General features: G+C 38.3%; 1 protein-coding gene across 1 annotated transcript in view; it reads right to left on the bottom strand.

The window, feature by feature from the left end:
* Positions 1–503: 503 nt before the first annotated feature.
* Positions 504–22,732, bottom strand: part of LOC121379135 — a 49,914-nt gene continuing 27,685 nt past the window's right edge. The window contains exon 2 of the mRNA XM_041507620.1: positions 504–4,243. Coding sequence (XP_041363554.1) covers positions 3,569–4,243 — 675 coding nt within the window. The 3' untranslated portion in view covers positions 504–3,568. The remainder of the gene's footprint in view (positions 4,244–22,732) is intronic.

The following is a 22,732-nucleotide window of genomic DNA, read 5'->3' as shown; positions in this document are numbered from 1 at the left end:
GAGCTCTATCCTATGCAAGTTTAGATTTTCTAAGCTGGCATTGGGAGTGGCAGTCCTTCTGCAAGCTTAATTCCTTGTGCGAATGAATCTTAATTTACTGCTCTACGTCAGTAAACTATTTCTAAATTAAAATCTATAAAAGCAACAACATGCGCAACACAATATGTACAAGGCCAGTTTAACAATACTACTAAAGTAGTATACAATGCAACGATATCGACGTGTTGCCTGCTATGAACACTGGGCATTAAACACCTCTGTAACAGAAGACGTTTCACCCTGCAGCCGCTGTGTGTACGCAAATACTATAATGGCCGGAAGAAGAAGTGATGTCGAATTCGACTCTTTTGCATTGGGTCGACAATCAGATCAGTTTCATGTTCTTTACATCATTGATTTCAATCGAAATAGAGCTTTGTGGTGTGCTATAAAAATGTAGTTGATTTACAAATTATGATTTAAAACTACTTTTGAACGTGACTAACAAAGTATTACAAGAAAGAAGTCATTAATCATTTTAATGAAATTATACAAAAACGTGTTTGTTGTTTAGATTGAGCTAGGAATACAATTGATTTTCTCACTCAGAGTTGCAGAATAAAAACAATAACATGTTAATGACGTAGGATATTGGCTTTATCCTGTTCAAGACGGATGGGGAATTCAGCTCGGCAAGTCTCGTGTAGTTCCGTATTCCTACCTACACAGGATAAAGCCAATATCTTACGTCATTAACCTTTTATTTAATCAAATAATCAATCACAACAATCACACATTGTCAACATGTCCTATCGACTATCGATTTGTAGTTCAAATTCAATACAAACCTACAAATCTGTTGACAAGGTCATATTACACAGATGACCACACACTTCCCAATAAGTGGAGTATCGTTGCTACTTGGCCCGTGCTTATAAAACTTAAAGTCTTGATTTTAATAAAGTCCAGACTTTAACGAAATGCTATTTGAATGGCGTTGCCATGACGTTAACGTCTGGACTTTATTAAAGTCTAGACTTTAAGGTTTATAAGCACTTTATTAAAGTCTAGACTTTAAGGTTTATAAGCACTTTATTAAAGTCTAGACTTTAAGGTTTATAAGCACTTTATTAAAGTCTAGACTTTAAGGTTTATAAGCACGGGCCAGTACATCGAACATAAACATATTGCTACCAGTGTTACATTTTACATGTCGCAAATTAAAAGGGAAGTTGTCTAGACGAGCCACTTTCGAATTGACTGGTTTTTCACCCGTCACATTCATTACATTAAGCGCCAAGATCAGTCTAGTCGTTTACAACAATAGAACACAGAGAAAATGTGATATCTGAAATTTCTCCAGATTTAGATCTTTAAAATTAAGCGAGTCCTGTCGGAAAGCATTGACGGAGTCCACGAATCATACCTCGGTCGTACAAGAGAGCGACGTTATGGAGTCTCGATCAGTTGAGACTTGTTTTGTCGTTCCGAATATAACTACATGTACAACCATACCTAAAGTCCACCCCCAATTATATCCCTCCGTGTTTTTGCGATACAAAGCAAACTACACAATATCTGTACATCTGACAGACTTGATCACTACCGCCAGCTGTTTTTGTACAATTTATATCAAAATGATAACTTTTCATCTGTGAATGTGACAGGTCGTAATTAACTAGTTCCCAGACAATATACGTAATCGACATGTTCCTAGACAATACAGGTAATCGACATATTCCCAGACAATATACGTAATCGACATGTTCCCAGATAATATACGTAATCGTCATTTTCCCCGACAATATACGTAATCGACATGTTCCCAGACAATATACGTAATCAACATGTTCCCACAATATACGTAATCAACATGTTCCCAGACAATATACGTAATCGACATGTTCCCAGACAATATACGTAATCGACACGTTCTCAGACAATACTCATTAATAAAATAATTTCCCGCAAAACGTATCCACCGGGATGTGCTACGAAGACAGTCCGATTCCAGTAGTTTATAGGATATCCAATATATTAAGTATTACCTATTATATACATACATGAATTACCATACGTGTTTCTTATAATTTACTAAACGTGTTTGTTATGAATTATTAAACGTATTTGTTATGAATTATTAAACGTGTTTATTATGAACTATTAAACGTGTTTGTAATGAACTACTAAACGTGTTTGTTATGAACTACTGAACGTGCTGGTTAGGAACTACTAAACGTGTTCGCTATGAATTATTAAACGTGTTTGTTATGAATTATTAAACGTGTTCGCTATGAATTATTAAACGTGTTTGTTATGAACTACTAAACGTGTTCGCTATGAATTATTAAACGTGTTTGTAATGAACTACTAAACGTGTTCGCTATGAATTATTAAACGTGTTTGTTATGAATTATTAAACGTGTTCGCTATGAATTATTAAACGTGTTTGTTATGAACTACTAAACGTGTTCGCTATGAATTATTAAACGTGTTTGTAATGAACTACTAAACGTGTTCGCTATGAATTATTAAACGTGTTTGTTATGAATTATTAAACGTGTTCGCTATGAATTATTAAACGTGTTTGTTATGAACTACTAAACGTGTTTGCTATGAATCACTAAACGTGTTTGTTATAACTACTAAACGTGTTTGTTATGAACTACTAAACGTGTTCGCTGTGAATTATTAAACGTGTTTGCTATGAATTATTAAACGTGTTTGCTATGAACTACTAAACGTGTTTGTTATGAACTAGTAAACGTGTGCCCTATAAATTACTAAACGTGTTTGTTATGAACTACTAAACATGTTCGCTGTGAATTATTAAACGTGTTCGCTATGCATTATTAAACGTGTTCACTATGAATTATTAAACATGTTTGCTATGAACTACTAAACATGTTTGCTATGAACTATTAACGGGTTTGTTATGAACTACTAAACGTGTTTGTTAAGAATTACTAAACGTGTTCGCTATGAACTACTAAACGTGTTTGTTATGAATTATTAAACGTGTTCGCTATGAATTATTAAACGTGTTCGCTATGAATTACTAAACGTGTTCGCTATGAACTACTAAACGTGTTTGTTATGAACTACTAAACGTGTTTGTTATGAACTACTAAACGTGTTTGCTATGAACTACTAAACGTGTTTGTTATGAATTACTAAACGTGTTTGCTATGAACTACTAAACGTGTTTGCTATGAACTACTAAACGTGTTCGCTATGAACTACTAAACGTGTTTGTTATGAACTACTAAACGTGTTCGCTATGAATTACTAAACGTGTTTGTTATGAACTACTAAACGTGTTGAGGCTGCCAGGTGTGGTGATCTGCGACGTGTTATTGCTGGTTGTATAATGGGTCACCATTTGTTCCACCTGGTTATCGACAATCAAACTGTTCCAAGACACACACACACATACACACACATACACGTACACACACACACACACACACACACATACACACACACACACACACATATATATATATATATATATATATATATATATATATATATATATATATAAAAACTCTGAAGTATTAGTATAACAATTTGATGCAGCGTATTAATTTCACGAAAGAAGTAGTTCCAGCACGGTCACTAGTAGGAGCGTCGTTCCAACGCGGCCTCCGCAGAAAGGTGTCGCCCCGGAGTCAAAGGGGTCGTCGTCGTCATTGTTGCTGGACACGATCCCCCAGTGCCAGTTCGGGTCCCGGGGCTCTGAGTACCACGGGTGTTTAGGCGGCACGGAGCCCACGTGCACTTCGTCGTGGCCGATCGCAATATCCGCGCAGCCGTAGAACTGTTCCTGCTTGCCACAGCCGATGCACGAGGTTCCGTCCGGGTTTGTTCCCCAACTGTTTCCGGCGTTGTACTTCCACTGGAAGACGCAAGCCGAGCACTTGACGTCTTTAGGCAGCTGGAGCTTGACGCGGATCACCCGGTCGCCCCCCACATTGCCGGGAACTTTGAACCGCACCTCCTCCGTCCCCGCCAATCGGAGCACGTGTTCGTCCAAGCAGTTGTGGGTTATCTTTTGGAAAGGAATGTCATTTTGGCAGAGACGAAACTCGAAATACCCCTTGTGATTGGCTGTCAGCTGAACTCCAGCCTCCATTATTTGACCCGGTTTGTATTTTTTCACAATAATCCCATTTGCGTATTTCCCACCAGGCTCATTTTCGTGTGGTCCTTGCCATGGATCACCACAAACACCGCATTTCCCGCCATTTTGAGCATATTGAATCTGAAATAGAAGAGACAACCTATAATTATATATATATGTACACACACACACACACACACACACACACACACACACGGTGACACACCTGGAGAATAATTCACAAAGCGCTCTTAAAGTCGTTGACCCAAATAGAGCCGTAGTTTATAATGTGTTAGTGATATTAAACAAAATTAATAATAATAAAAAAAAAATTATCTTGGAAGAATTAGAAGAAAACCCCCAAATAAACCCGGGAACACTAGGTCACGATTATAAACAGAACTAAAATAAATAACCTTAATAACTATAATATTTTCCAAAAGCCACAGTGAATAAAGTTGTGTTTGCTGTCGCTGACAGCTCCCCTTTGTTCACACTAAAACACGGACTTCTCGAGCTGCTTCATCTTATTACAGAGACGACCCGCGTTAAATACTCATTCCAAAAGGAATTATATTTCTCTGAACAAACGGAACCTGTATGTGATTTGGCAGCGATCGGCGTGGACTTTAGACAAGTAAACAAGTTCTCGGGTGAAATTCGTTCAGCATGAATCGTTAACATATTACAAAGCACGTGGAGTCTGACACAACCCGGCTGTGGGTGAAACATTCGGTGAATTTATTAATTATCATACAAGTCAAGATGCATCTCACAAACACACTATCTTCCATTACTGTAAAATCATAAACCACGACGGTGCTAGAGTAGCTAGATTCCTTTGACAAACATTATTAAACTATAACATAAATGGGAAATTCCTAGAATTGTCCAAAAATGCTTCAAGACATAAAACGCTCTGCCAGTGTAAATACGAATTCTGATAGTACTGCTAAAGCAATAAATGCCCCCTACCAGGCCCAAGAAGTGTTCGAGGGTCATAACTCTGTGAAAAATGGGTAAATCGCCATGAACGTTAAAGTGTAACAGTACACGACAAGGCTGTGAACACAATTTCATCTCAGTATATTCAGGCATTGCTAAAAATAAAACAGAGCCAGGAAAAGAAATGTGGTGCACTGGTTGGAACGAGATTCATATATGTAAGTTCAAAGGCCATGATTCTGTCACTCGTGATATGTAACAGTACATGATAAAGCTATACATATAAATTTTAGCTCGATATCTCGAAACATTGTGAAAAAAACCCCCATCCCAAGCATGGGCGTACATAGTATTTTGAAAAGGGGGTTCCAAAATAGATTGCAGAGATATTGGGCATATATTTCTATGTTGAGTAAATATAATAATGTCAGATATCAATGTCAGATATATTAAATTTAAAAAAAGCGATTTCAGGTGGGGGGGGGGGGGGGGGGGGGGGGTGGGTGTAATATATGTATCACAGACGGACAGACTGACACACATACAGACAGTTACACAGCCAGAAGGACGGAGATGAAAGCTATAGTGGTCTCCGGTTGTACCAGTAGGTGAACAGACAGACTGACACAAACAGACAGTTAGACAGCCAGAAGGACGGATATGAAACCTATAGTGGTCTCCGGTTGTACCAATAGGTAAACAGACAGACTGACACACAGACAGACAGACAGTTAGACAGCCAGAAGGACTTAGATGAAACTTATAGTGGTCTCCGGTTGTACCAGTAGGTGAAAACAGACAGACTGACACACAGACAGACAGACATACAGCCAGAAGGACGGAGATGAAACCTATAGTGGTCTCCGGTTGTACCAGTAGGTGAACAGACAGACTGACACACAGACAGACAGACAGACAGCCAGAAGGACGGAGATGAAACCTATAGTGGTCTCCGGTTGTACCAGTAGGTGAACAGACAGACTGACACACAGACAGACAGCCAGACAGCCAGAAGGACGGAGATGAAACCTATAGTGGTCTCCGGTTGTACCAGTAGGTGAACAGACAGACTGACACACAGACAGACAGACAGACAGCCAGAAGGACGGAGATGAAACCTATAGTGGTCTCCGGTTGTACCAGTAGGTGAACAGACAGACTGACACACAGACAGACAGACATACAGCCAGAAGGACGGAGATGAAACCTATAGTGGTCTCCGGTTGTACCAGTAGGTGAACAGACAGACTGACACACAGACAGACAGACAGCCAGAAGGACGGAGATGAAACCTATAGTGGTCTCCGGTTGTACCAGTAGGTGACTAATAACAACCGGTTTCACCAAAGTGAAACGTTGTCACGTGTTTTCTATTCCCTTTATTTAATGTTGTAAAAAAACCATCTACTAATTTGAATTGTTCAGGGGTAGCCACCGCCATAGATAAACACGATTGCTTCCTAATATTGCTTTGGTTCCTATATGCCGACGATACTGGAAAGTAACGCTCACGACTTGCAAAAACCCCTATTATACCTATATGCCGACGATACTGGAAAGTAACGCTCACGACTTGCAAAAACCCCTATTATACCTATATACAAGAAGGAAACTTGGTAAATAGTGATAAGAAATGTAAATGCAATTAACTATAAGACGAAGTTCATCCTCGGAGATCAGCTCAAAAATGCTAAAACATACAAATATTTAGGATTGGATAACATATTAACGTGCCTATATCTAACTAAGGTTCAAGCACGTATTTCCTGGGTACAATAGCTGTTTTCGCCAGTGACTGGGTCCAAGACAGACGAGGGGATATATATATATATATATATATATATATATTCTATCTATAAACAACTCGTAAGATAAACGGTATTTAACGACCGCTCATGTAGTATTCTCTATATAAACAACTCGTTGTAAGATAAACGATATCTAACGGCCGCTCATGTAGTATTCTCTCTATAAACAACTCGTTGTAAGATAAACGATATCTAACGGCCACCCATATAGTATTCTCTCTATAAACAACTCGTTGTAAGATAAACGATATCTAACGGCCACCCATATAGTATTCTCTCTATAAACAACACGTAAGATAAACGATATCTAACGGCCGCTCATGTAGTATTCTCTCTATAAACAACTCGTTGTAAGATAAATGGTATCTAACGGTCGCTTATGTAGTATTCTCTATATAAACAACTCGTAAGATAAACGATATCTAACGGCCGCCCATATAGTATTCTCTCTATAAAGAACTCGTTGTAAGATAAACGATATCTAACGGCCGCTCATGTAGTATTCTCTATATAAAGAACTCGTTGTACGGTAAACGGTATCTAACGGCCGCTCATGTAGTATTCTCTCTATAAACAACCCGTTGTAAGATAAACGGTATCTAACGGTCGCTCATGTAGTATTCTCTCTATAAACAACTCGTTGTAGGATAAACGGTATCTAACGGCCGCTCATGTAGTATTCTCTCTATCAACAACTCGTAAGATAAACGATATCTAACGGCCGCTCATGTAGTATTCTCTCTATAAACAACTCGTAACATAAACGGTATCCAACGGCCGCTCATGTAGTATTCTCTATATAAACAACTCGTTGTACGATAAACAAGATCCAAAGACCGCTCATGTATTATTCTCTATATAAACAACTCGCTGTGAGATAAACGGTATCCAACGGCCGCTCATGTAGTATTCTCTATAGAAACAACTCGTTGTAAGATAAACGGTATCCAACGGCCGCTCATGTAGGTTGCATAGTACCAAAGAAGAGAGTTCTGTGTCAAAGTTCGACGTGCACCGTCAAATATGTAATGTGCTTTTTTTCTAGTGAAGTTCTTATCATATGTCCATGAAAGTCTTTCAAAACACAGGGTCACTGTAATAAATGAGTTTTAAGGTAATTATTTATTGGAAATAAGAGACTCTGACTATGTATGCACACACTACATACACGACTAAGCATACACAACCAATCAATAGTATGTATTTTCAAGAGTAGTATTTTTATTTATTATTTGTTTTAAATATGATACATTGCATTTGTATACAACTTTGCATAACACCGATGCTTCCTGAGGTGTACATTGAATCAGGTTGCACTGTAGGAACAACACTTTCGATTATGTTCTCACATCATATCAGAACACAGAAGATCCTGAAAAAATGTTTTTTGGGGTATAGGTTGCATAGTACCAAAGAAGAGAGTTCTGTGTCAAAGTTCGACGTGCACCGTCAAATATTTACGGAGTAAAAGCAGCTGTGTGTGTGATTGGTAGCAATATGTGACATTGATTATTTGTGCAAATACTATTATCCATTGACAATAAATAAATACACTTTTATTTGTTATACAGTTGTTAGGCAGTATATACCAGAGGTTGAAACTAATGCGGGGTACCCCCAAAAATGGAACTGCAATTTTCAGCAAAAATGACGGTTGCTATTAAAAACATTAATTAAATCTCTTAAATGATACGTGACCCCCCATTTTCTTACAGGTAGATTAGATGTGAGGTGCCACATTTTCTATTGCTGTATTTCCTGGGTGTGTTGAAACGCTGCTTATATCAGATTTATTAGTAAACGTTAACATTATCGGCAATAGGAATTGATTTGATCTATTAGAGCCTGTAGTATTCTCTATAGAAACAACTCGTTGTAAGATAAACGGTATCCTACAGCCGCTCATGTAGTATTCTCGATGTGCACGGCAGGATTTGTGTTGTTATATACAAGTATATTAGGTCATGATACAAGCGTCCTTCTAACTTGTTTGAAACTCTTAGTTACTAAACAGTACTTCTGTTATTCAATGACAATATAGTATGGTGCAGTGTCCCTTACATTCTAATGCCTTCTCATTTGCGACACAGAAAGGTCCTATTACTATTAGACAGGAAATCCCATTTAGAAGCTGCGTTGATTTCAGTACCACAACGTAAAGTCATATAAGTAAAGGTTTGTTTGTTTGTTTGTTTGTTTTGTTTAATGAAACCACTTGCGAACATTGATTAATTAATCATCGGCTATTGGATGTCAAACGTTTGGTAACTCTGACATAGTCTTAGAGAGGAAACCCGCTACGTGTCCATCAGTAGCAAGGGATCTTTTATATGCACCTTTCCACAGACAAGAAAGCACATACCACGGACTTTGACCAGTTGTAGTGAACTAGTTACAACAAGAAAAAAATATCCAGTCAGTTGAATGGATCCACCGAGGTGGTTCGATACTGCGACGCAAACACCTCAGGTGAGCACTCAACCGACTGAGCTAAATCCCGCTCGTCCTATAAGTAATAGGTGTCCGTATTTGCAGGGATCTTTCAAAACACGAACCACTATATTGAGAAAAACATTATCAGACGTGCAAACCAGGAATCACGGTCTGAAACATTTAAACGTCATTTAACTAACACGTATTTAAAATATTTGAACGCCATTTAGCTAACACGTATTTAAAACATTTAAACGTCATTTAACTAACACGTAGGCTATTTAAAACATGTAAACGTCTTTTAACGAATACGTATTTAAAACCTTTAAACGTGTTATAAGTAAAACTCATTTAAGAACGGTTAAACGGCTTATAACTAAAATATACTTTAAAACAATTTAACTTCTTTTAAGTAAAACGTATTTAAAAACGTTTAAATGTCTTTTAACTGAAGTTTATTTAAAAACATTTTAATGTCGTAACAAAAACATCAGGATACGTTTAAACATGTTAACAATTTTATTTCTACCCCCCTATCCCCCCAGCATTTAAACGTCTTTTAACAGAGATTTATTTGCGTTGTTATAGTTACAAACTTTCCGCATTTATACGATTTACTGTACCACAGTTTGAAACCCAATAGCCGATGTATTTTTGTGCTGGGCTGTCGTTAAACATTAATTAATTAATTAATTCATTCATTCATTTATACCATTTATTGTACCATAGTTTGACACCCAATAGCCGATGTATTTTTCCTGCTTGGGTGTCGTTAAACATTCATTCTTTGAGAATGGCTAATACAGCACAAATAAATTTTGAGTAAAAGTCAGTATCTATCTGTGATATTTGTGTTTTTGCACAGTTCTTTACACTGTGTTGTTGTTTAAATCTTGAATTTTTATATTGATGTTGATCATCACTTTATTTGTTTGCATTACCATAGTTTGACACCCAATAGCCGATGTATTTTTCGTGCTGGGGTGTCGTTAAACATTCATTCATTCATTCATTCATTCATACGATTTACTCTATTCTGATTGGACGACCTCGAAGAAAAACTGAAAGTTATCCTTCGATAAACCTCAGAAAATTACGTCATTACGGCAGCTGGGAGGTCATTACGTAAAAAGGTCATAGAAAGGACGCCTGAAGCTGATTTATGTGTATTTTAACTAAATATAGTGTATTCAGGCGCTTGTGCATAAATACTGTGGGTAGCGAAATTGATTAGGGTTAAGAGATGCTTCCCCGGAAAAAAGTATTGAAACAAATTGAAAAAAAGAGAACATTTGCTTGATCAAGGAGAGGGATCACCGCCGAACCCCACTCTTTGCGCACGTATTTATATAAGAACCTTTTGTCATTTTTAAATGCATTTATCGATGTACAACTGTTACAAACTACGTAAAATTGCGTGTCGTAGTTTAGGATTTTAAACTAAAAACATCAGAAAATGACGTCATTACATCAACTGGGAAGTCAATGCGTAAATCAGATCATGGGAATAAAGTTAGACACTGATTTATGAATTATGTGTAGTTTTAAAGGGACATTCCTGAGTTTGCTGCAATTAAATGTTATCCACTAACAGAGACTTTTTAACAACTGTAATTAAATATCAAATATATTTTTTGGCATAAAATATTAGTGGCTGTATATTAAACATGTTTCTGATCGTTCTAATATTTGTACTAGGTTAAATTTCATTTTATTTCCTAAATATATATATGATGATGATAATGAAAAGCGGCTTGAACGCCGAAGGCGCTAGGCGCCGTCTATTTTTAGACATTAGGTCATGGTGTGGTGCAATGGTCAAGGTCAAAGGGTTTTACGTGCACGTTCAGAGCAAGCTGTTGTAGCGCACGCCTGTCGTGGGCACAGTTGCCGGCCTTGGCCGGCCTCTCTGTCCAAGACAGGAAAGGTGGTGCAATACGCTATTGTTCTATAAATAAGTACGCGTCAGTGGCTAGGTCAGATCAGGTCACGCTGTAGTAAATACACGCTATCGGCCGAAAACCAGGTCACTGTTGTAGTGTATGCACTTTACTGTTTTTGCCAGCGTACTGGTTTAAATAAACTAATACAGCGTTTGTTTAACAGATAATAACGCTTTTGTGTTACATTGCCAAGATAATAATGAGTGAGATATACTGAGCGATCTGTGCAAATGAAGTTGTAATGCAAACATTATATGGCGAAACAGGGTCACATTTCTAAGCTGACGTCTGGTACGTACAGCTTGGTCGCGTGCAGGCAGCTGTGTAAACAAAATGTATTGTACACTATGTACCGGCCGAATCGAGGTCACGGATTCTTGCATTTTAAAAAAAAAAAAAAATTGTATTCACAGTATTGTCATTGGTTTAATTTGGCTTATAATACGGCCAACGTACCTCTTTAGTCAACTGTGCCACAAACAGAAAGTCCACATGTGAGATGGATATCACTGTTGTGAAGTGTTTGCAAGGTCATCCGTAGACATAAGCAAAACGTATTGTAAGCTATTAAGTGTATCTAATATAAATATGATCAAGCCTTCGTTTTTATTTCATTTAATCCAAAACCATGCCCATTGAAAGGTGGAAGGAGTATTTGTCAGAGATTTATTATAATTCAAAACATGCAGCTTCCTTTTCGGGAGTCAATAAACTGTATCGCATTGTGAAAAAGAAAGGTAAATTTGAAATTAGCTTTGACCATATCAAGCAGTGGCTAGCTTCCCAAGACGCTTACTCGCTTCAGCGATCGTTGCGCTACAAATTCAAAAGAAACAGACTCGTGGCGACTGGATTGAATTCCCGATGGGATGTTGACTTAGCTGATGTGTCTAATCTTTCTTCGGATAATAATAGTGTGAAATTCCTGTTGATCGCTGTCAATGTATTTACAAGATACTTGTGGGTTGAACCATTAAAAAACAAAACACCCGAATCTGTGATTACAGGACTGAAAAACATATTTTCCACTGCACCTCTACCTGAGATCATAAGATCTGATAAAGGGCGTGAATTCAATAACAATAACGTGAAATCTTTTTGAAAAGCAAAGGTATAACATACTACGTCACTCAAAACGAAACCAAAGCTTCCTATGCTGAACGAGTCATACGAACTCTTAAAGTTGCTATGTACAGATATTTTACTTACAAACAGACTTATCATTACCTGGATATTCTCCAAGATCTAGTAGATGGTTATAATCATAGACCACACAGGTCATTAAACCAACGATCCCCTTCAGACATAGACGAGGGAAATGAAGCTACTGTGTGGAAAGAACAGTACATTGATCCTTTGAAAACAAAGTCAAAACATAGGAAGTGTTATTTATATATGTTGAATATCTGTTTCTTGAATCCAACTGTTGAACTTTTTAGGATAGCCCATCCACTTAAACACCTCTTTTTCTGCTCTCCTCTTTCTTTGCTTAAGCACTTTCTCCACCTTCCAAATCCTATCATTTGTTTTGAAAACTTGTTGTAAATCATTTTCATAGAAAGTACCTTGAATGGAATCGCCTGCATAATCTTCCAACTGGTAGATGGGAAACCCATCTCTATAGTATCTCCTCTTAATGATAAATATTTCTTCAGTCCACTTTTCTTGATAATCTCGTTGAAAAGTGTATCTCAAATGAGACATTCTCACAGTTTGAATTTAAATTGCACCACACCATGACCTAACACTCTGGAAGACTTAAAGAAATCAACTGGTTCACAGCTTGCCGGCGCCCAACCCGGTAAGTGTTTTTGGTTTGGTTTTATATTTACTTTATGGTGTGAACTATGGAGTGTGAATCTATGTATTTGGCCATAATATTTGGCATGAATGAATGGATATGAGTGGTATCCGGGTCGGGCAGCAGCGGGGCACGTACCTGGCAGTGGGTGCACCGCTTGTTGGCTGACCGGATTGAATGATGTGAGTGAATCTGGGAAGAAAGCGTGAGGAGGGAGTGGTCAGTGTGATTAAATTGAGTGGACCACTCCCCTCTCTTTTAATATTAGTATGAGTTTACTTTCCTCTTAGCCTTTTAAGTATTGTTTTAATGATATATGTACCCTTTCCTTTTATATAACATTTTTAAACTGGTATTAACTTGAGCAGTCCATATTTAATGTATTAAATGAAAATAACCGGACTGCTACCGGGGCAGTCCACCTGACGAATAAGTGGTCATCTGGACTGTCCTAGGGCTTATATAGCAATGACTATGTCATGTGTATGGGTGACGCACCCTTGCGGGTGTAGGCGTACGAATGCTGAAGAGATCCTTTGGACACCTCGGAGCCAATAACTGAAACAACTGTTCGGAGATACGTTTCCACCTCGGCGGTCCGGACGTGATTGGCGGGTTTTCATTACATATCATTCCTACCCTCATCACTCCCTCCTTCCCTACCCTTCATATTAACATTGTTAACCTAGACCAGATTGCTGTATGGATAACTTTGGGTTAGGCGGGATGGGGGGGGGGGGGGGGGACGCCGTGGTAGGGTGCTGTTTTGGGTGCGGTAGGGCGTAGGCGGTTTTGACCAATAGAATGCCTGGTAGGATGCCTCCCCCCCCCCCCCCAGCGCGCCTTCCCCGTGGAAATCCGGCCGGCTTCTGGCCTACCCTGGGGTTACGCGCGGGCTGGATTGGACGCGATGCCCCGCCCGCCTATACCAACCTCCTTCTCTAGGGCTAAAAAGATAGGTTAATAAAATGTATAATTTGTTTTAATTTATGATTATTTTAATAACAATATTGGAACAGCCCGATCAAAAATAACACCAACTAAAGATAAAAGTAATTAAATGATATAGCCTGTCTACAAAATTTATGGTGTTTCTAAACAATAAAGAAATATAGATAATATATCATTTTGATATATATAAGTAAAGTTAAACACAGTTGTCCCTGGTAATAGAATTTTATAGTTAAGGTCTTACCAATTATTATATGTCCCCATCACACAAATACATCCCCCCCCCCCCCCTCCGCCATGGAACCGTGGGCTGACGAAGTCAGAACGCGGATCCATGGTGGACGTGCCTGAACCATGTTGGATAGGGGCACGCGAAAATAGTTCCCACTCCCACTCCATGACCTAATGTCTAAAAATAGACGGCGCCTGGCACCTTCGGCGTTCAAGCCCCTTTACATTATCATCATCATATATATATATATATATATATATATATATATATATATATATATTTTTTTTTTTTTTTTTTTTTTTTTTTTTTTCGTACGTACGAAATTATTTGAAGACGAAATCCAGTTTGAACTTCTAACTAATATTAAGACGACCAGAAACACATTGAATATACAAACATCGATATTCTAAACAAGAAAACATATTTAATATGTAAGTTTAATCGTAGAAATATTTTATTAGTCGGAAACATGTCACAATGCAGCAAATTCAGGAATATCCCTTTAACTAAATAAGTTGTGCTATTTGTAAATATAAGAATTTTTTGTCATTTTGTTGTGAATTTATCGATGTATAAGAGTCACAAATTTTGTATCAAAGCGCTTCGCTACGCTAAGCGATTTTACACAATTTGTGACTTATACATCGATAAATTTACAAATTAACGTACGTAGGCCTACGTGGGCGGGACGTATCCCAGTGGTAAAGCGCTCGCTTGATGCGCGGTCTGTCTGGGATCGATCCCCGTCGGTAGGCCCATCGGGCTATTTCTCGTTCCAACCAGTGCACCACGACTGGCATATCAAAGGCCATCGTGTGTGCTATCCTGTCTGTGGGATGGTGCATAAAAAATATCCCTTGCTGCTAATCGAAAAAGAGTAGCCCATGAAGTAGCGACAGCAGGTTTCCTCTCTCAATATCTGTCTGGTCCTTAACCATATGTCTGACGCCATATAACAGTAAATAAAATGTGTTGTGTTAGTCGTTAAATAAAACATTTCCTTCCTTCCTTACATAAGCATACGAACTAGAGGGGCAGTGTGTGTGTGTGGCCAACTGCCCCCTAGTGCTGGAGCAAAACCTCAAATTCGGGCAAAAATTATACAAAATGTGCTAATCTGAGACGTTTTTACCATGTATTTACATCATTCTACCCTCAACATTAGTTGTACAATTGCGTAGTGATTCGTTTGCAACCATATGTAGCTGTTTGGTAGTAATGCTGATATGAATAAATGTTGTTATCCAGATTCGGTCATTTTCGTATAATTCGGGCAAAAGCCTGCCAGACACCCCCCCCCCCCCCCCCCCACACACACACACAAACCCTACAAAAATGGGAGTCCGTACGCCTATGCCTGGCACAACGGCAATTTGAGAAAGCAAAAACTTGTATACAGTTAACACGGAGCTGTAGAATTTAGCAGACCAACAAAACCCAGCTAAGTGTCATTCTTTCCAATTACTACCAACATCTGGGAGATAAAAGCATTTGTAACAGTTTTAAAAACACTGAAACATGTTTTTCTTTTCACAAGAAATACCGCACGAGATGTGGAACGCAACACCGGAAGTAAATTTTTATACACAGTTAGAACAAGCAAATGTTGGGTATTGAAAATCAGGACATGTAGAACTTTATTTTACTATTGGTTATCCTTTGAATCTAATCTTCATACTGAAATAAGCATGCCCAAACTGACATTATCATGCTAAAAATTATACTAACATGAATTGACATTAACAATAATAAACTGTCAATAACATACCACAGATGACATTAACAATAATAAAATGTAATTAACATACCACAGATGACATTAACATGAATACATTGGCACTCTAGCTTTAATGAATAGTATTCAAAAGTACACCAATATATATTACACACTAATGTGTGACAATCGTCACAACTTGGGGCGGGGTTTAGCTCGGTCAGTTGAGTTCTCACCTGAAGTGCTTGGATCGAACCACCTCGATGGATCAATTCAGAAGATTGGGTATTTTTTTCGTTCCAACCAGTGCACCACAACTAGTCAAAGGCCGTGGTATGTGCTTTCTTGTCTGTAGGACAGTGCATATAAAAGATCCATTGCTACAAATGGAACAATATAGCAGGTTTCCTCTCTAAGACTCAATCTCAGTTACCAAATATTTGACATCCAATAACGCATGATTAATTAATCAGTTCTCTAGTGGTATCGTTAAACAAAACAAACTTTTTTTTCGTCACAACTAAACCAATAAAAGCATTGTATTCATCTGTTGTACGTGACATTTACGACGCAAAATAAAAATTCCGGGTTGCGCACCCCATCACCCTTCTTTTGGATTCTTCACTGGAAAATGCATGTAATAAATATTTACTGAATCACTTGTTTAAAAATCTGTCAATAACAGGAAAGGTAACCGTAATTAAAACAGTAGCATTACCTGTTCTGATTCAGATTTTAACACTTGTCTCATAGGAAGTTGCCAGAAGTGAATGCGCTAGATCTGAACTGGGTATTTGCTATATATGCATACCAATACACTATTTTCTAAAACTACCAAACACCGAAAATAATAGATTACCTAAACAATGTTATAATATGTTATTTCAAATTCACCTGTATGGGAAGAAAAACTAGTGTACTAATGATAAAAGAACTGTTATGTATGGGTATTTCAAGGGGCAGGAAACAACTGCTTTTATAATATATTTAAAAGAAAGGTTGAAAGATGTTTATTAGCAAAAGTGGCAAAAACCTATATCAAAATGAACAAGATGAATTGTATTAGATACGCATTAGCAACATTGCGTTGTTCTACACACAAGCTAGAAATAGGGAAAGGTCGAAGGTTGGGCATTGTGAGCAGGGACAGGACATGTCAGATTTGTATCAACGGGCTTATAAAAGATGAATTTTGTTTCATCCTTGTGTGCCCTGTAGGTGATTTAATATCTAAACATGAAAAAGTTAGCTATATACATCAAAATACTAGTAGTAGTAGTATACATGTGTACCTATCAATACAGTATATAATATGAAAGTTTGAATATAACCCATATTTATTTATAATGTGTAAACGTGAATATATGTCTTGTTTGCAACTGAGCAAAATAGAACAGCTGTAGTTCTAATTGGAGTAACACTAATAAGAAATACAACTTGTAGGTCCCATCATGTTCTGCATAGAGTATCTCTAAACGGTGTAATATATTTAATACAAATGTTAATAGCGTCGTGTGGGTCCCATCACGTTCTGCATAGAGTATCTCTAAACGGTGTAATATATTTAATACAAATGTTAATAGCGTCGTGTAGGTCCCATCACGTTCTGCACAGAGTATCTCTAAACGGTGTAATATATTTAATACAAATGTTAATAGCGTCGTGTGGGTCCCATCACGTTCTGCATAGAGTATCTCTAAACGGTGTAATATATTTAATACAAATGTTAATAGCGTCGTGTAGGTCCCATCACGTTCTGCACAGAGTATCTCTAACCGGCGTAATATATTTCATACAAGTGTTAATTGCGTCTTGTGGGTCCCATCACGTTCTGCAAAGAGTATATGTAACCGGCGTAATATATTTCATACAAGTGTTAACTGCGTCGTGTGGGTCCCATCACGTTCTGCATAGAGTATATGTAACCGGCGTAATATATTTCATACAAGTGTTAATAGCGTCGTGTAGGTCCCATCACGTTCTGCACAAAGTATCTCTAACCGGCGTAATATATTTCATACAAGTGTTAATTGCGTCTTGTGGGTCCCATCACGTTATGCACAGAGTATCTCTAACCGGCGTAATATATTTCATACAAGTGTTAATTGCGTCTTGTGGGTCGCATCACGTTCTGCACAGAGTATATGTAACCGGCGTAATATATTTCATACAAGTGTTAATTGCGTCTTGTGGGTCCCATCACGTTCTGCATAGAGCATCTCTAACCGGCGTAATATATTTCATACAAGTGTTAATTGCGTCTTGTGGGTCCCATCACGTTCTGCATAGAGTATCTCTAACCGGCGTAATATATTTCATACAAGTGTTAATAGCGTCTTGTAGGTCCCATCACGTTCTGCACAAAATATCTCTAACCGGCGTAATATATTTCATACAAGTGTTAATAGCGTCGTGTAGGTCCCATCACGTTCTGCATAGAATATCTCTAACCGGCGTAACAGACAGACAGACAGACAGAGAGCAAGCGAGCGAGATAGAGAGAGAGATAGATAGATAGATAGAGAGAGAGAGAGAGAGAGAGAGAGAGAGAGAGAGAGAGAGAGAGAGAGAGAGAGAGAGAGAGAGAGAGAGAGAGAGAGAGAGAGAGAGAGAAAGAGCCATGGTCACGACTTGTCAAATTGTTTTCATCAAAATGATGAATTGTCATGTTAAAATACAAATAAGGTATATGCGTCAGACATATTTCAATTAGTGATGCGTCACATCAAAATACTAATAAGGTATTACGTCCGACGTATTTCAGTTAATGAGAATGAGGCGTCACATCAAAATACTAATGAGGTATTGCATCCGACGTATTTCAGTTAGTGAGGGTGAGGCGTCACATGAAAATACTAATGAGGTATTGCATCCAACGTATTTCAGTTAGTGAGGGTGAGGCGTCACATCAAAATACTAATGAGGTATTGCATCCGACGTATTTCAGTTAGTGAGGGTGAGGAAAGGAAATGAAGGAAATGTTTTATTTAACGACGCACTCAACACATTTTATTTACGGTTATATGGCGTCGGACATATAGTTAAGGACCACACAGATATCGAGGGAGGAAACCCGCTGTCGCCACTTCGTGGGCTACTCTTTTCGATTAGCAGCAAGGGATCTTTTATATGCACCATCCCACGCACATACCACGGCCTTTGATGTACCAGTCGTGATGCACTGGCTGGAGCGAAAAATAGCCCAATGGGCCCACTGAAGAGGATAGATCCCAAACCGACCGCGCATCAAGCGAGCGCTTTACCACTGAGCTACGTCCCGCCCCGTAAGGGTGAGGCGTTACATGAAAATTATAAGGTATTGCGTCAGATGTATTTCATTTAGTGAGGGTGAGGCGTCACATCAAAATACTAATAAGGTATTGCGTCAGATTTATTTCAGTTAGTGAGGGTGAGGCGTCACATCAAAATACTAATAAGGTATTGCGTCAGATGTATTTCAGTTAGTGAGGGTGAGGCGTCACATCAAAATACTTACAAGGTATTGCGTCAGACGTATTTCAGTTAGTGAGGGTGAGGCGTCACATCAAAATACTAATACGGTATTGAGTCAGATGTATTAAGTTAATGAGGGTGTGGCGTCACATCAAAATACTAATAAGATATTGCGTCAGACGTATTTGAGTTAGTGAGGCGTCACAACTAAATACTAATAAGGTATTGCATCAGATGTATTTTAGTTAGTGAGGCATCACATCAAAATACTAATAAGGTATTGCGTCAGACGTATTTCAGTTAGTGAGGGTGAGGCGTCACATGAAAATACTAATAAGGTATTCAGTCAGATGTATTTCAGTTAGTGAGGGTGAGGCGTCACATCGAAATACTAATAAGGTATTGCGCCAGACGTATTTAAGTTAGTGAGGCGTCACATCTAAATACTAATAAGGTATTGCGTCAGATGTATTTCAATTAGTGAGGCGTCACATCAAAATGATAATAAGGTATTGCGTCAGACGTATTTCAGTTAGTGAGGGTGAGGCGTCACATGAAAATATTAATAAGGTATTGAGTCAGATGTATTTTAGTTAGTGAGGGTGAGGCGTCACATCGAAATACTAATAAGGTATTGCGCCAGACGTATTTCGGTTAGAGAGGCGTCATATCAAAATACTAATAAGGTAAATGCGTCAGACGTATTACAGTTAGTGAGGGTGAGGAGTCACATCAAAATACTAATAAGGTATTGCGTCAGACGTATTTCAGTTTAGCATCAGAATCGAACAATGTGGATTTTCTGAGAATTACAAGTCTTTTGTAAAGATCATGCGAACGCTTAATATATTTTACTATTGTACACTGTGCAAATTAACATATGCAATGTTACGCATGTGTAAATTTTGTTCATGTGAATAAGTCTAAGTGTTTGATGTTTCAAATATTTTGTTATGTTGGTCGTAATATATAAGTATATTGCTTTGGATTAAACGCTGTACATTATAAAAACATGAGTAGTAAACAGCCGTTGTTAAAATTAAAGTTTATTTTCTTTAACGACACTACGAGAGCAGATTGATTTACGAATGATTGTTAAAATTAAAGTTTATTTTCTTTAACGACACTACGAGAGCAGATTGATTTACGAATCATTGTTAAAATTAAAGTTTATTTTCTTTAACGACACTACGAGAGCAGATTGATTTACGAATCACTGGATGACATTTGATAACCGGGACTCGTAACATTTTTCCATTAGCAGTAAGGAATCTTTCACATGCACTTTCTCAAACCATTTGTGACACCCAATAGCCGATGTGTATTTTTGTGTTGGGGTGTCGTTAAACATTCATTCATTCATGCACTTTCTCAAACCATTTGTGACACCCAATAGCCGATGTGTATTTCTGTGTTGGGGTATCGTTAAACATTCATTCATTCATGCACTTTCTCAAACCATTTGTGACACCCAATAGCCGATGTGTATTTTTGTGTTGGGGTGTCGTTAAACATTCATTCATTCATGCACTTTCTCAAAGGAAGGACAGCACATACCATGACCTTTGAGAGAATGGGTCCAGCGAGGAGGTTCGATCCTACAGCCAAGCACTACAGCGGAGCACTCTACCGACTGATCTAGATACCGCCCCAAAACAACAAACATCCTAGCAACAAACGCAATGTATATGTGAGAACACAAACAAAACCTTGTTATGAATAAACGTAGACGTATTTGAGCATCAACAAGAACAACAAAAGGAAGGGGAAACAAAAGAAGGAAGTAAAATGAACATATGTTTAGTTTTATATTCATTGATTTACTTCATAATTAATTAATTAATTGGTTCATTCATACAACCATCCACCATCGATTCATCCATCCATCCACCCACCCATCGATTCATCCATCCGTCCATTCATCCATTCATGTATTCATCCATCGAGACAGACATAAGCGAATTGTTAGGTTTTTCAAATATTTTGTGCCGTTAGTTATAAGGTATAATTACCCTGGGGCCATGTTCCCGAAGTTGTCGGTCGTTATGCCCTAGCGACGTCGCAAAAGTACAATAACGACACCACAACGATACGTTAGTCGAACGTGCAGTTACAGTATCGTTATACTGTCGTTGGAAGCATTTCGTAACATGGGAAATCCCTTTGTCGTTTAGTACAGAGGTGCGAAATAGATCTCAGAAATTAAATTTTATAAGACCTATTATATTATATTCAGTTTTTATCGTACGTCTAGGCCGCCTTTAGTGGCTAGGTTAAACATGATAAGAGTCATATTGCGTGCTTATATATAAAGAAAGAAAGAAATGTTTTATTTAACGACGCACTCAACACATTTTATTTACGGTTATATGGCGTCAGACATATGGTTAAGGTCAACACAGGTATTGAGAGAGAAAACCCGCTATCGCCGCTTTATGGGCTACTCTTTTCGATTAGCATCAATGGATCTTTTATATGCACCATCCCACAGACAGTGTAGTGCATACCACATATACCAATCGTGGTGCACTGGCTGGAACGAGAAATAGCCCAATGGGCCCACCGACGGAGATCGATCCCAGACCGACCACGCGTCGAGCGAGCGCTTTAAAACTTGGCTACGTCCCGCCCCTATTTCATATGATTTATCACAATTGCATTTTTATATTACAGTGAACCGACTGATCATAAATCTCTTGCGTCATCACCTAGGAAAACAGCCCCTTTGCCTGATGACCCTGCTGTCGAACTCGTCACCATCAAAAGAGAAAGGCTGAAGACTGACCAACAAAGACTTGCGATGGAAAAGGAACGTCTAGAAGTTGAAAAATGTCACTTAGCTGTAGAAAAACAAAAACTGGCCGCAATAGAAAGGTTTATCTCTGTAAAACAAGGATGAGATGGGAGTGATACTGAAACAGCTTTATCATGTTATTGTAATATTGGTTCGTTATCACAATGTCCATGCTACTTGTATTTATGATAACTAATGAAATGTTCAGACAAAGCCACATTAGTTGTTGAAGTGCACCAATAACAGTTGACTCCGACTCTATCTCCGCAATTGATCGTCTCTAGCATCGTTGACTTCGTGATCTACCACCTCACCTTGTACGTCACTTGTGTCATCAATGAAGTCATTTGGGGGATCTGGGATCAACATGTCTTTGCAAATGATCTCAAGAACAGCAGTTGCAACGATGACAAGGACACATCGCTCTGGAATAAACATCATGCTTCTTCATGACCTATGTAGGCAGCGCCATCTTGATTTCCACACACCAAATGCCCTCTCGCAGGAACTTCTAGTTGTTTTATGGGCTCTGTTGTATGCTCTTTCTTGTAGTGAT

This window comes from Gigantopelta aegis, chromosome 8 (assembly GCF_016097555.1).
Source record: "Gigantopelta aegis isolate Gae_Host chromosome 8, Gae_host_genome, whole genome shotgun sequence".
Classification (NCBI taxonomy): Eukaryota; Metazoa; Mollusca; class Gastropoda; order Neomphalida; family Peltospiridae; genus Gigantopelta; species Gigantopelta aegis.
This window is presented reverse-complemented; position numbering and strand designations above follow the sequence as displayed.